The 14,808-nt window shown below is 43.5% G+C and overlaps 1 protein-coding gene across 9 annotated transcripts in view; it reads right to left on the minus strand.

The window, feature by feature from the left end:
* Positions 1 to 2,274, minus strand: part of LOC140356531 (zinc finger protein 521-like) — a 125,140-nt gene extending 122,866 nt beyond the window's left edge. For 3 of the 9 annotated variants that reach the window (XM_072441554.1, XM_072441553.1, XM_072441551.1), the window contains exon 1: positions 1,960 to 2,163. Coding sequence is in view for 6 of the 9 variants with exons in the window: in XM_072441546.1 (XP_072297647.1) it covers positions 1,265 to 1,304 (40 nt within the window). In the remaining 3 variants the exon portion in view is untranslated. Of the gene's footprint in view, positions 1 to 1,264; positions 1,306 to 1,959 lie in introns of all 9 variants that reach the window. The other 6 variants (XM_072441546.1, XM_072441545.1, XM_072441548.1 and 3 more) reach the window with 3 other exon arrangements.
* Between the last annotated feature and the right edge of the window lie 12,534 nt (positions 2,275 to 14,808).

Raw genomic sequence — 14,808 nt, forward strand, 5'->3', positions numbered from 1 at the left:
TCACACCATACCTCATTCTCCACAGCTCCCAACAGATGTTCTCATGCACACTTGTAGAATGCAAAGATATTGAGTTGTTGGGGGGAGTAGAAATGTCATGCAAATCAAGCAAACAAACAAACAAACAAACGCCAAAGCGATGGACAAGGTTATTTACAGGCAAATGGATTTTAGTGACCAAATGTTTTGCGGTACACGCTCATTTTCCTCTCCTCTCGCGGGTATTGATTTAAAATGGTGGCTGCAGGAATACAGTCGCACACAGACCATGTAATCTTCCTTTTGAGATGAAGACTTCCCGAGGAAAAAGGGGGGAGCGAAGAAGGAGACGCAGAGGCAGGCGAAAGGGGTCCGACCGACCGCAAGCTGGGAATGTGAAATTGTGGACGATTATTCGCTGGGCAAAAATACAATGGCTGCCAGATGAACTGTAGCCCCCCAACACAGAGAAAAGTACAGTGGTAGAGGGCTGTTAGTGGTTATTCTAGAGTCACACAAAAGTTTAGATTTTTTTAGTGGAAAGAATTGCAAGCTTTGTATTTTGGAAACACTTAAAAAGATTGATGCTACTGGAATAAACAACTGCTCTCTCTTCATGTCAGTCTCGCCTGGGCTCTAGCCCCGCTGCCCTAGGGTCTAATCACACGTCGTGAACCACTGACCCAAACATCACGTACACGTCACAAAGACAAATAAACACGCATCAATTTTAACTTCATTACCAACTTTTCCAATTAGCCCCGCGGTATTAACACCTGTCACCGCGCCACGTCCTCTCTCCCTTCTCCACGAACACTTTCCTCCTTTTTAGTTTCTCTCAGACAGACGCGCGAGGAGCGAGGAGCGGGGGGGGGGGGGGGGGGGGACAGACGCGCGAGGGAGCAGCGGCGGGGCGGGCGGGGGGGGGACAGACAGGGAGGATGAGAGGGATGGAGGGGGCGGAGGTCACGTGACGGTGTGCGCCCCATTCCATCAGACGGGCTCAAGTTCCGGAGCAAACGCGGAGTGAAAAGGAGCGTCTTTTCCCTCCCTGAGCACATCCAGATGTTGACGCGCCGCTTCCAGCAGCTGCGCGGACGCGTCGGCCGCGGTCCGTGAACGACACTGTTGCGCTCCTCACGCGCCAAAAAACAAGTGCCCAACGTCACGCGCGCACAAACACAAGCAGAGCCCCGGCCAAAAAGAGAATAAACATATGTCAAGTTCATCAGTCTGAGAAGAAGTCCGCTAAATCAAATGTTGGCACAGCCGCACAGCCACTTACCTTTCAGAGATCTTGGTTTCGCTTGCTTGCGGCGCGACATCCTATAGAAAAAAGAACGCCGAAGTTGCTCAGTTTCTGTCTGATTTGGGATTTTTGGCGTTGTTTAAATCTCGTTTAAAACCACCGCCTGTCGTAGCGTTCCACTAAAACATACACAAGTGAGCCGCGCGCTACGGGCACGGCGGTATTTAGCTGCTGCGGCGGCGGCGGCGGCTGGACGGGTAGAATCCACTGCGCCCTCGCCGGGCTAAAGGCTGTGTTTAGTTGCGGAGCAGCTGCGCGACGGCAAAAGTGGGAGAGCAGCGTTCCGTCACGCGCCTCCATTCTCCGGGAAAACACAGGCGCGTGCGGGCATCGTGGAGGGAGGGAAAGCGCTACACTTCTACTACGACTTCTAGCATTTCGCGTCTCTCATCTGAAATGCATCCGCGTGAGAACGAAATCGGCAACCGCCTCCTGCGAGAGTGCGCAAAAATGCAACGAAACACCCAAAAAAGCAGGTAAAAACGAGCACAAACACTTCGATTTCAAATCCCGCAAACAGCGTCAAAACTCTGCTGGACTCGAGCGCTTTTCCCGCCGCACTCAGCTAATCACGAATTAGGTTCGGAATGTGCTCTAAGTCTACGTCTAAATAGCTCTTAAAAGAGGATGAAGAACAGAGAGAAGATGGAAGCTCCCTCCTCATCACAAACCTGCAAGGTCTTGGACTGCGCTGTCGCTCCGGTAGTCCACATAATAATGGAAAATGGAAGCAAGGCCCCCAAAGCCATCAGGATGGCTCCAGAGGGGGCCCCTACCCCGCAGGGACTCGCTCTGTACGTAATCACTGAGGAAATCATTGTCAGCCTGCCTGCACTCACACACAGACAGAGAGGCATGATTAAAATCCGAGGGAGCGCGGCAAGATGCGGAGCGCCGGATCGGCTGCTCGCGCCGGATCCGGACTCACGGTCGTCCCCTCCGCATCGCGCGCCTCGCCGACGGACACTCCCGGCGTACGGCAGACGGACTGGTCCCCCTTCTGGTGGAAAGGCTTCAGCGGAGGCAAGTGGGCACAGGACCGGGAGCGGGACCGCGACGAGCCGGGACAACGAGGGGACGTGGATCCAGGGGCTATTCCCGTGTTAAACATGTGCTTTCTGTGCGTTTAGTCAGAAGTGTGTTGGCTGTTCTGGTTTAATTGAGAGGATGGTAGGACAGCACATGGGACACTAGTATAAAGACAAATGCTATAATAACAGGCTAATGGTAGTATCTGGTCAACTATGTGTTTCAGCTGCTTTTTAAGTGTCAAAAGATGTAGCATTTTGGTTTGGAATTTGATATCATGGCTTCTTAATTTGAATCACTATGGCATTCACACAATACACTTTTAAATACTGCAGATGTTTTTTCTCTAATTAAGTCTTCTTCATTATAGTGATATCACATGACCTGCTCCAGCATCTGTTTCCATGTTTCTACACATCATGACAAGATTATTAACGGAACAATCCGTGCCAACTTTTCCAATCATGCGGTGAATACGTATTAGTATTGACTTATATAGCTTAATAATCAGGATGTTGGCTTATTAAAAACACAAATTAAAATGTTTACACTAGACACAATGTTGTTATAGGTCTAATCACTTTGCGACAATTTCAGAAAAGAGACAATGTAATTCCATACTAGTAACAATAGGACTGTAAAGTATTACTAGTGACAATATGCACTAACTTCTATACACGTAATTTATTTTAGACACAATAAAAACTGTTACAAAATTCAAACAACAAAATAAAACATAATCCGGAGTACGCAACATACTTAAACATAATTTGATTTAGAATATGAATTATCGTAAGATTATTTGATTGTTTCATTATATTTTTTCTGTATCTTTTGTACTCTGCCTGCACTCACTTCCCCCTGACTGTACACACCCTGGCTTTTATTCTGCTGTGGCCCCGGCCTTGTGAAAATGAGATCCAGGGGCCCCCCATGTAAACATCACAGTCCATGTACCTCTATTCTCATTATAAGTGTGGTTTTATTGGCTGGAATAGAACATGATTTTAATGGCTTTTACTGAAGGTTCAGAACACAGTTTTTTTTAAATCCAAAAACCATCACAGCTCATGATAGAGCTTCACATAACAACGTTGCTTCTAGAGTATTCACACCTTTACATCCAAACTTATATCGGGCCCACCACTGTTGAGATGACAAATCATATCACACCAGTTTATTTGATCATTATTAAAGCGCATAAAGCTACTTAAATTGGAGCTTTTCTCATCGTCTTCTGTTGAGTGCTGCCTACATTTAAAAAGCATGCACTATATTAAAGGTGCACTAAGTAACTTTCCAGGTGAGGGGTCTGCTACCTGCTTGTCTCCATGGAGATGCTATTTCTTTGACTTTCACAGTGTGGCATTACATTTCTCCGTGGAGCTGATGACGTCGCCAGGACAAGTTACAGGTCACATCTGTGGAGAGTCACCGGGCTCACAGTAACAACAAGGTTTTTCTACGATACACTGGATGGAATAAATACAAGATTTATTCGTTTAATGCCATATCGTGGAACATTCCAAGCACAGAGGTGATGTAAGTAGGAACCAAAAAGTTAAATTGTGCAGTTTTAGGAACAAGCTCCTAGAACTACCCGCATGTACTTTCGGGGACCCTCATGCTACAAAAAAATACTAATTTCTCAGACGGGGAGACTGTTAAAGGTAAAGTAAAAAGAGTGAATTACATTAAAGCAATTTTAACCTTTTAAAAATGTGTGATAACCTTATTAGTAAGCATTGCATCAAAGGCACAATAGTCGATAAGTTGTTATTGATTCTGTTGATGTCTATTGATTTCGACGCAATAATATAACTAATGACTTAACATTGCAGGCGGTGTGCAAAAAGCCTGCTGTCTCCTTTGTACTTGTAATTAACTTATCCAGTAAATTCTAACCCATTTTCTTCAGCGCCGACACGTTTTCAAAGTTCAGGCTTACGCGACCTACATAATGAGCCGTCTTTCATACATTTTTGACTCAAATGAGAATCTAGTTTTGCACATAATTCCCGCCGCCCACGTGCTTCCATCAAGTACGTTGTGCCGGAGATCAATAAAGATAAGTGTGACACAGATTGACGTGACGTGCTTTGGTTCAATTCAAAAGCCCTCACCGACTTCACTGCGGTCGGTAAACACGCTCATATGAAATGCCTATTTGGAATCTTGTCAGGAGGTCCCAGGGTGTCTTAGAAACTTCAATCTTAACAACCCACCCCCCTCAACGTGGGTCTCGACGCGCTGTCAGAAAGATCTCCCAAAGTTTTGCCACCTTGCACCTCGTGAACGCTCTCAAAAACACCAAACAAACAGTAGTTCTAGGTCCTCGCGGGCACTTTGCTACTTTCATTAGTGACAAAGTAAGTTCACAATCCAACTTACAGTATACACCGGTGCGGCAGAGGTTGTTGTTGTTATGTTTCTTCAAATGCAGGAGGCCTCGGGTGGCTAATGTTGCTCACGACGCGCCCAAAAACTCTGACATGGCTGCTCCCGGAAGGAAAGCTTTGTAACTTTGAGAGAAGAAAATCAAATATAGGGTTTAGGGAGCAAAGAGGTACAAAGGAAGTAATAAATAATCTAACCTTTAAAAAAAACAATTGTGACAAGTTTGCAGTAGTGAACATGATGATATATAAAAGTTATCATTTTTGCAGACTGGAGCAATTCAGTACACTGATCCATGACAGAAGAAATTAAGACACATCTCCAGGTTTGTTTACTTTTTGTAAGAGGGGTACTTTACTTCATTATATTTTTTATCTAATATTTTGGGTGCATTTTTTTGTTGTTACTTTTTCTTAGAAACTCATCATCCACTTGCACAAAAGCATGACCCATGGGTTTTTCATAATGCTGAAAAGTTAGGACTGTTGCTATAGCATTAACAATTTAAAACAAAATGTCCTTTTAAAGGCATAAAGGTATGAGTAAGACCCATGGGCCTTTGCTTCAGCCTGCTCCTGTTGGGCTCTGTACAAAACATTAAACACCATGTAACTGTATCATGTATAATAATGAAAAAAAGCTCACATTTTTTTAAAGAAAAAGGGCGAAAAGCCTCTTTGTACAATATTCTGTTTACACAATTAAATTTGCAAGAGCATATCTTAATTCTGTCTTGTACTTCTGTTTGTTTTCCGATTGTAAAATAGGAATCTAAAGCTGCGTTCCCATTGTCTTCGGACGTCCGACTTGTAAATTCACTCTGGAACACCCTCACATCTCGGTATTCCTACTTGGAAACTCAACATTTCAGAACCTGGAGGTTATCTGACAGACAGTTCAACATGGCGGCGCCCTGCGTTTGGATAAAGTTTTTCACTCCAAAGTTAAAATATTGATAGTACTCTTGCTATTTCCTCTGTATCTTCAACATCTGTCTCTGAACCTGCTGTTGGGCCTCTGCAGTTAGAAATACTTTGTCGTGCTAATGTTGCTCACGTTGACACGGAGCTAATGACAACAAAAGCAGTAATTCTCATTAAAATGTTAATTTATAACTTTAAGATGAAATAACACTGACCGGGTTGATAAATTAACTTAGTTTGATCTATATTTTAGTTGCTTTGACCATCTTCTTAGGTTTTATTGTTTGATATGAGTCATGACAATCCATACACTGTTTTTTTCCCCCGACTTGATTCTGGAAAGCAGAAACTCGCACTGCTATTTATCTAATCATCACAATAATTAATACTAGCAACAGACATTACATCTGCTCTCGTCTTCAGTATCTTACGAAGAATTTGATCATAAAAAACCCTCCACCATTAATAAAACTGTTCCTGAAAGCTGCACTAGACAAAAGACAGACCACCAAACTCTGCGATCACAGAAATCCTGGGCGACTTTTCAGATCACCTAACCGTCTTTACCCCTCGCCTCTGGAGCTAAACTGAGCAGTGGAGATGATTCGGTTCACCCCCCGTTGCTTTTACTTAGACTTGTTCGACTCCACGCCAAGAGAGCGTGCCTGTGCATCCGAGCCTCCACTCTGCTCCTCACCGCGACCAAATCTTCCCCCGGCGGCCTGCCTCTGCCCTGGGGTACTCTCTCTGCCCTCTCACCCCTACTTGGGTCCATATCAACCGAAAAAAACACTTCCAAATTCTTCACCAAAAGTTTTTATTCCCAATGAGCGCCTTTCGTCTCTTGTCGAAATAATAATCACTGAAGGCTATTTCGTTTTTCTCGCAAACTGTGATTTAAAAATGTCTTAAAAGCGCACTCGGACAATTATGCTAGTGAGAAAAGGGCTAGGAACACAGCAACATACTCTCTTGACTTGCCTCATTAAAACCAATCCCAATACCAGATACTTTGAGATGCGAACGTTTCCCATGAGGAGCGTTCATTTTGTGAAAGACAGAAACAACACTTTTTTGCTTATAATTACAGCGATTGCTTGAACGCTTGACCCTGAAAATAAGGCGGGATCCATGGAGAGCGCACAGTAGCATCACCATCTTCCAACGTCTTGCAAAGTAATTCTCGGCGGTCGGATGCCACCCACACTAAGACCATGAGTGAGGTCGAGTCGGCGCCCCCGTCAGGAGAGGAAAGACTCCCTGGAGGGGGATTTAACACTCAGACAAGCCAAACTCCTGAGGGCTAAAAATGTGGAAAAAAGTGAATCATTGGCCTGTTCGAGCGGGGAGGCCTGCTCTCGCTGCAAACTGATTAGAAAAATAAGAGAAGCAACATAGAGAGCTAACAATCAGAAGCGCTCCTCGTTGGCAGGCGAAGCGCAAGGGGTCGTGTTCCAAATTCACTCTTATCCAATTTGTCGAGCAATTACACACTGGAACCGGGATGATCATATGTATGAGGTCTGTATAAACATGCGTCCGTTGTGAATACAGTGTCGACCAACAAACTTCAAATGATTGTGTATTTGTCAGGGAGTAAATAGTCACATCTGCCACCATTTGATTGAGGGAAACAGTGAGTGTGATGTCCAGAGTACACATGAACAGAGGAGCTGGATCCAATAATGCAGTACACAAGGGTACATTGACGTGCAACAGTAGTTAGAGGATCCTGGTTGTTAAGGTTAAGGTACACTTTATTGCCCCTGTAGGGAGATTTGTTCCTTCAATCCTTCAATGCCCGCTTGGACAACCTGGAAGGAGCAGTGGGCGCCGCAGTGTCACGCCCGGTTGTTGTATCTCTATTTACCTTATTTTGTCCCACCTCTTTCTGCTACGGATCAGCACTTCAGTTGTTTTGGCACTTCCGGATGAGCAGAAAGTCCGTTCGTTTAAATGCTCGAGGCTAAAATATGATATAAAGTAGGTCCATCTGTGCACCAACAAGTAAACAATGCACTGATTCCCGGGACGACCTGAAAACGGTTTTGTGTCTGGGTAGAACTTAACTTAGCTCTTTGTAAAATAACACGACTGGAAGGAGGATTACAACAGACGGTGGCGCCCCAGGTAACTTCCGGACTAAGTTCAGTATGTTGATCTAAGCTTGCTCAGGGCTACTGTAGCTGCAAGATATTCCCTTTTGTGTATGTTTTGAGTGTCAGGAGGAAACCCACCCAGTCTGCAAACTCCGCACAGAAAGGCCTGGGAGTCGAACCCAGAACCTCTTACTATGCAATACTTCCTTCGTCTTCTCAAACTAGAGTGTCTGATTAATGGAGACGTTAAGTAAAACACAAGTTATCTTTCACTCCATTCATCATGTGGCACCACCATTTTAGACCATTATCGAGGACAATTTTCTTGATCGCCGTCTTGTCTGCTACAAATAAAACAAATATCAAAATAATGTCCAAAGCTTCCTCTCAATCGGTAAAATACTTTGGTACACTTCTACTTTGTTGAAGTGAGTGAGTGGTCTCTCCTAAAACCGTGACCTTCCAGCTGGATATCCACGACTTCCATGTTTCCCAAGCCAAGAAGCCCCACGGAGCAACTCCCCAACCGGGTCATTAGCGCCGCAGTGTCACCAGACAGCAGATCGTGGGCCAGAGAGGAGAAAGGAGAGAGGGGAGGAGAGAAGGGGCACTCCTGGCTCTCTCCTCTGACATCCAGGTCTGGCTGATCTATGGGGCTGGGGAGAGCGTGCCCTTGCTCTGGGTCTTCAGTAGGAGAGAAGGTCCTGGCAGTTTTCCCCCTCTGTAACTTACTCCATTACAGAGCAGAGGCCGTGAGGTGCTCGACTTAAACCTAAAGTGCAAGAGTTTTCGGAAAGCCAGGTGGATTCTGTCACTCCTGCACCTTTTTTCCCCCCATCCACATTGCTTCATCAACATACATTGTACACTTTTATGAAATGAAGTATGATCCTGTGCCACAGTTGTTAAGTAATACAGAAAAGCGACAAACTTCTGCCTCTTTGGACAATGACATGCAAGCACATTTATAAGCATGCTTCAGAAACCATTGACATGAAAGCTTCAGTGTCAATAAAGACTTGGTAAATAAAGATTTAGCTTGAATCTATGGCACATAAACATGGTCCCAGGGATTATCAATGTAAGCCTGCAAAACCAAAACAAAAGAGGAAAATTTACTGTTTTAAAGGTTTCAAATGTAGTAATTTGGGGGGGGGGGGGATGTAATCGTGACGTTTCAGCAACCATTCAGAAGCCTTCTAGTTCTAGTCTGAGGAGCTAGAGCTGTTACTTCTCCATTGGACTGGGGTTATTATTAAACCAAGTGTGTGTTTTACAGTACACATTTTAGTACATATTTGCAGACATTCTTGTGTGACAGAAGCCACCTCTGAGCAGCAAATTTATTCCCCAAACTTTAAACCACTCGGCCCGACCAGAATCACTTACTGGCATGAGCGCAGCCACAATGGGAGGGTTTCATGGTGCGATCAAAAATCATAGGGGTTTTATGTCCTTCTCAAATGGCTTTGACCTCCACAGCCTGTCTCCGGCAAATGGTGACCACTATGAACATGCCAAGAAGCCGATCCCCCGGGAGAGCATTAGCCAGAGCCAAGACGGACATAAAAATCTAACTTGACCAAAGATGGACACTTTCCACTTGGCACCAGCGCTCCAGATGAAAGGATAAGACGGAGTTTTTTTTCTACCGGAATTACTTTTTTCCTTCCTCATTACAAGTCTCTCATTAGACCATCTCCACTTTGAGATAGAATCAGGAAGTCACCTAATATTATGGTGCTAGAGTTAACTACCCCTGCTCTTATCATGCGCTACATTTTACGCTCTCAAAAGGTAATGATCGCGCTGGAGCTGAATTCAATTATTTAACTCACATATGCTCTGATATCATTTTTACATGTACTTTAGATTAAAACATATACTGAGAGTCATGGCTTATATCCAGGCAGTCTTTGGAAATAATGTTTTAATAACGTATTGTGCAAAATTAACTTACATGATTTATTATATCGTATTATATCGTAGCCTATAGTGGCTAGATAGTGGCACTGCCAGTAAAGCCCTTGCCTCCGGACCAGAATGTAACAGGATTATGATCACTTGCGTTCCTGGTTAAAATACTTCACCTCAATATTCAAAAGTGCTGTAAAAATGGTAATGGTATCATGGCTCCACGTCCATGGTATTCAATGGTATTCCAGTTTTCTTTAATGCGGATTTTAACATGCACCATGAACAACTGCACAAAAACAATAAAGCCGCAATTCCATGGCAGCAGTGCGGTCCTGTGGCGCTTCCACTGCGGAAAGTGATCCGAACCGCCCCGTTTGAGGATTCTGGTGGCATTTGCTCCCAGGGCGAGTTGACAGAACACTTTAGCGTGAGATGATTGGACAAGAGAGGGAACAAATAATCAGTCCTCACCAAACACTAACTTGGTCTTGTGATGAACCCCAGTATTTCCAGGGATGATCATTTTGATTTTGGAGCCAACAATCATAGTAAAACAAAACTGACCCAGTGTATATTGCATATAACTCTACGCAACCCAAAGCATTTCACAAAGAGACATGAAAACGCTGCGTAGAGGTGCAGAGAAGTTAAATCAATGCAGAAAAACGAACAACAAACCTGAAGTTGTTTCTTGTTTCTTGTCACAGCTCACTGTGCTCTTTTGAATTAATCAAACGTGTTTTTGTGAAGTTCTGAGATCAGCCTTATAAAAGGAAAAAGTTCAATTCAGGTACAATTTAGATTTGATTTATTTGTAACACATTAGTTATATTTGGGAGCTGTCAGACCTCTGTGAGCCACGCCCTTGCCATGGAGATGCCTTCCACCACAGAAGCAGCTCGAGATGAGAGAGTGAACAGGTTTGGTGGACCAGGGCCTGTTGAAACATTATAAATGTAGGTTAAAAAACACCCATTGATTTTATATAGGGTGAAAGCATTTCTGTCCCTTGTGTCTTTAATTCAGGAACTTTTAACAGTTGGAACCATACTGGCACTTTTTTCACTGTATATAGCCTACAACAAGCCTACAACAAGACAACTCATATATGGCCACTAAATATGAGTTACAGAATACAAGTAAAAGTACTTTTTTGTTGTTATAATCTCTACAAACGCGCCAAGTTCTTTGACCGAAGCGCCAATGGCATCTTTCTCGCCGTTGTTCCTCCACTAATGAGCCCGAGTCCGAATCAAAAGCGGCCATCTTCTCATCAGCGTGTCTTATTGACTTCACTGGTGTGTCCCTCGGAAATGTGCAGCTGGTGGAAGTCTGTCTGAGAGCATGTCGGATGAAGCTTTGGCTCTCAAGGATTAGGAGAAGCTGGAACTCCCAGGCCATGGACGCATTATTCATCTGCCTCCTCATCCTCCCCTTCACCTTCATCACTTCCACCCGCCCACTGCAGCTAGAACCTTCACCTATGGGTCCACCCGCCACTTTGCAACGCTGCAAAAAATAGTTCAAACTTCAAAATGGTAATCTTGATTGATTTTCAAAAATGCAATGAGTGTAACGGTGTGTATCCAATTTCTGACCTTTACCCACATGAACAGCTAGTGAAATTAGTAAATCAACTTATCATTTTTCTGATAGAATTTATTTTTCTTATTTCAAGTGCAATTTTCTTGGGTTAAGAGCTTACTCTGTCAAACTGTGACAAAAATGCGAGAACACTGACATTTTGGCTAGAATAAAGATAAAATAGTGTAGACACCACTAAATTGGAAACCATAGCTTTGAATCTTGAAAGTATCTTAAAACTATTAAAATCAAGATTAATATTCTAAATTCAACTAACCTAGTTACTTCTTTTTGCAGTGTTCTCTGACAGTTGCATAAGGCCCTCTCTGGACAGCGGTGGGGGGAGTTAGGGAGTTAGGGTAGAAGTAATTAAAAGAAAAGGTTAGCACACAAGAGCCCGTGAGTATGCACATTTGGGGGGCTCTCCTTTGGTATAGCATCTGCTCGGTGCTGTGGGCCCCCTGGAGGTATTCCACAGTGGAATGCAGGGACAGCGAGGGAGGGGGACATAACGGATAGCGTTGATACTGACCTGGCGCTAAGGAGGGGAGCAGCGGCTGGTTCCCCTTACCTGTCCGCCGCAGTTGCCCCGCCTGGGCCCCTGGCTTTAGAGCTGATTAGTGGGTCCCAAAGATGCTCCCTCTCACCTCCCTAAACACCACCCACGCAGCTCCACACAGTTCGTTAGAGAGCGGGACGTGTGCCAGGCCCCATTACTGCAGGATGTCACAGAGGTAAGAAGAAGCAGACACGAGCTGGAGATGAACAAGAGGAAAAACTCCACTTTGAGCAGAGAGAAGAGGAGAGAAGAGGAGAGAAGAGGAGAGGTGAGAAGGTCCAGGGACAAGAGTTGTGATGGGGCACAGCTGGTGGCTCTGGCTGCTCCATGTGTGATGCACTGTCTGCGGGAGGTGGCTAAATAATGATGAATTATGGGCGTCAGGTTGCCCAAATGGAGCTTTATTTTCAAAAAAGGAATGCCCATTTGGGAGAGGAGTTGGCCTACTTTAGGAGCGCCAACATCGAAATAGGTGTTTTGGATCAGCGGGGAATAAGTGATAAATGGATTATGCTTTGAGGCAATATGTAAGATAAATTCATTTAAGTAAACTGAGAACACAGAATCTGGTTAATATTAGAAAAAAAATGGACAAACGTTCCACAGAAGTTTTCTACAACTGTTACATTTCACCATGCAACATTTGTATATCTCTAACTACCAGAATGTACTTTGTAATGATTTCTATCAGGCAATCATTGAGCTGCTATAGATATTACCTATCATTTATTATTATTATTATTATTATTATTATTATTATTATTGATATTTAATAATAACAATAATAATCATAATGTATTGAATAATAATGCTACAATATATACAAATGTATTTTGGATTGTAATTTTGATCATTAGTAATGCTGCCGTCTTTCTGATAAAACATATTTTAGAACAGGCTTTAGAGTCTGTTTTGTTCAGCTTAAGACTTTTATTAAATTAGTCAACCATTTTAAAAATGAGGGTTATATATTATATATATTCTAGCTCTCATCAAAGCTTCTTCAATTCTTTAATAAAACATAGGCCCCTTACAAGAGGTGTGCTAGAACTGAAGATTCTATTGGATAAGGGCGAAACCTAATGTTGACAGAATCCATCCAAAATAATTAATTAATAATTGTTGGAGCTTTAAACTCCACCCATTAGCACACAATCACTATGTTTAATACTAAAACATTATATTTCACAGTTGAGGAAATGGGTTTGTATTCACTCACTGGGCCAAATAAGACAGGTGACAATCAAGCGCTGCAAAACAATAACTGCCAGTTGAAGGAATCCTAAAAAATACTCTCGAGCCTGTGAGACAAACATGAGGGAGTTAAAGAATTTTCATAACTTCTCTCCAGACCAGCTCAGATAATTAAACCTGTGTCCTCCTCAGAGAAGTGCTCCCACAGGAGAAGTGTTTGATTTAAAAATGTACTCTTCATTTGACTCTCTGCTTTGTATCTCATCAGACCATCTGATTAACCGTAACAATACAATGATGTTTTTAATGTTACATGGTAAGGTAGTGAGCGTGTAGCAGAGTAGTTAGAGTATTGTCAGGTCATAAATCATCCATCTGAAAGTATGACATCATCAAAGTCTATAATGGGAACGTGTTGATTAGCCGTGTAGCAAAGGCAAGGCGCATCAGACTTATAAAGCTATGATTATTATATTTCTTTAATGAAGGTATACTTTATTAATCCCTCATAAGGGAAATTCATTCTCTGCATCTTTCAATGCCGCTGGCACAACCTGTCAGGAGCAGTGAGCACAGCGCCCAGGGATCCATCTCCAGATCTTTAACTCAGCTTGGTCAGGACTTCTGTAGCTGGAGGATTTTACCTCTGGTGCATGTTTTGGGTTGATGTTTTTACTATTGAAAGGAAATGAATTACCAGTGGCTCCATTTGTGTCATAGAAATGAACTTTTGAAGCTCAAGAGGAGACAGCCACTGCTAAATCACCAATTATTGTTTGTCTTGTGTATTTTCCAGACCCTCACCTAAAGCCCATCTTGATCGAGAATACGATAAGAAGAATGAAGACTTTTTTTTTTTAATAACACCCAATATCATTCTGATTCTGGCTTTCTTCTTTACAATTCAAATTCTCCAATTCTTGCTTTGTCCGAGCCATGAAACTTAATTTTACATCACATGGCAGATTTTGAAGTTTGTGCATAGTCCAGGTAACGATTATTTGATTAGTAAAGTAGGTGACGATTATCTAAATAATCCATTCGTTGTGATTGAATGATTAAATTGTTACAAGGTACTCAAAGCAATCTGTTAAGCATTATGTAGGACCCTTGTAGGACACTTTTACAGCAGTTTGGCAATGTTTTTGTGCCTTTATTTCTTATTTTCTTTTAGTTTTGGAAAGATCCCCAAAGTCTTCCCAGTGGAGGGCGCAGTCAAAAAGCTGGAGGTCCCATGCCATGTGCCCTCCTTATTGTAACGAGTGTGCTCAGAGTGTGACTGGTGAAGCGTCAGGAGCAGCGCAGAAAGAAAGAGAAAGAGAAGAGAAGAGAAGGAAAGAAGAGAGAGACAGAGACAGAGACAGAGAGAGAGAGAGAGAGAGAGAGAGAGAGAGAGGCATGGTGGTGGTGGGGGTGGGTGGGGGTGTTCTTTAGACAGGCTGCTGCTGAAAAACTCCAAGTTACAGTCCCATCTCTGCTGTCAGACGCTTGACACAATCATCCGGGGACACGAGGCCTTTGGTGCTCTGGGTCTGGACATTGGCCTAGTTTCTTGCCTCCTGTACCCCACTCACCCCTCGCTCCCCCCCCCCCTCCACAACATCCCACCTACAAAACACTCCTCCTCCTGCGCCGCCCCGTCTCATCTGTTCTGTTCTGTCAGTCTGACCTTAATGGACTGCCCTTCTACAGCCATGCACTTCCCCTTTACACTTGGGCTCTCCCCATCCCATTTTGTCTCACGGTCTGGCCAACCCTTATACTGTATGTGTGTGTGTGTGTGTGTGTGTGTGTGTGTAGGGTGTCATTAAAGAGATG

The sequence above is a fragment of the Eucyclogobius newberryi genome, unplaced genomic scaffold (assembly GCF_026437365.1).
Source record: "Eucyclogobius newberryi isolate DKJ021-1_F unplaced genomic scaffold, fEucNew1.0.hap1 SCAF_12, whole genome shotgun sequence".
Lineage (NCBI taxonomy): Eukaryota > Metazoa > Chordata > Actinopteri > Gobiiformes > Gobiidae > Eucyclogobius > Eucyclogobius newberryi.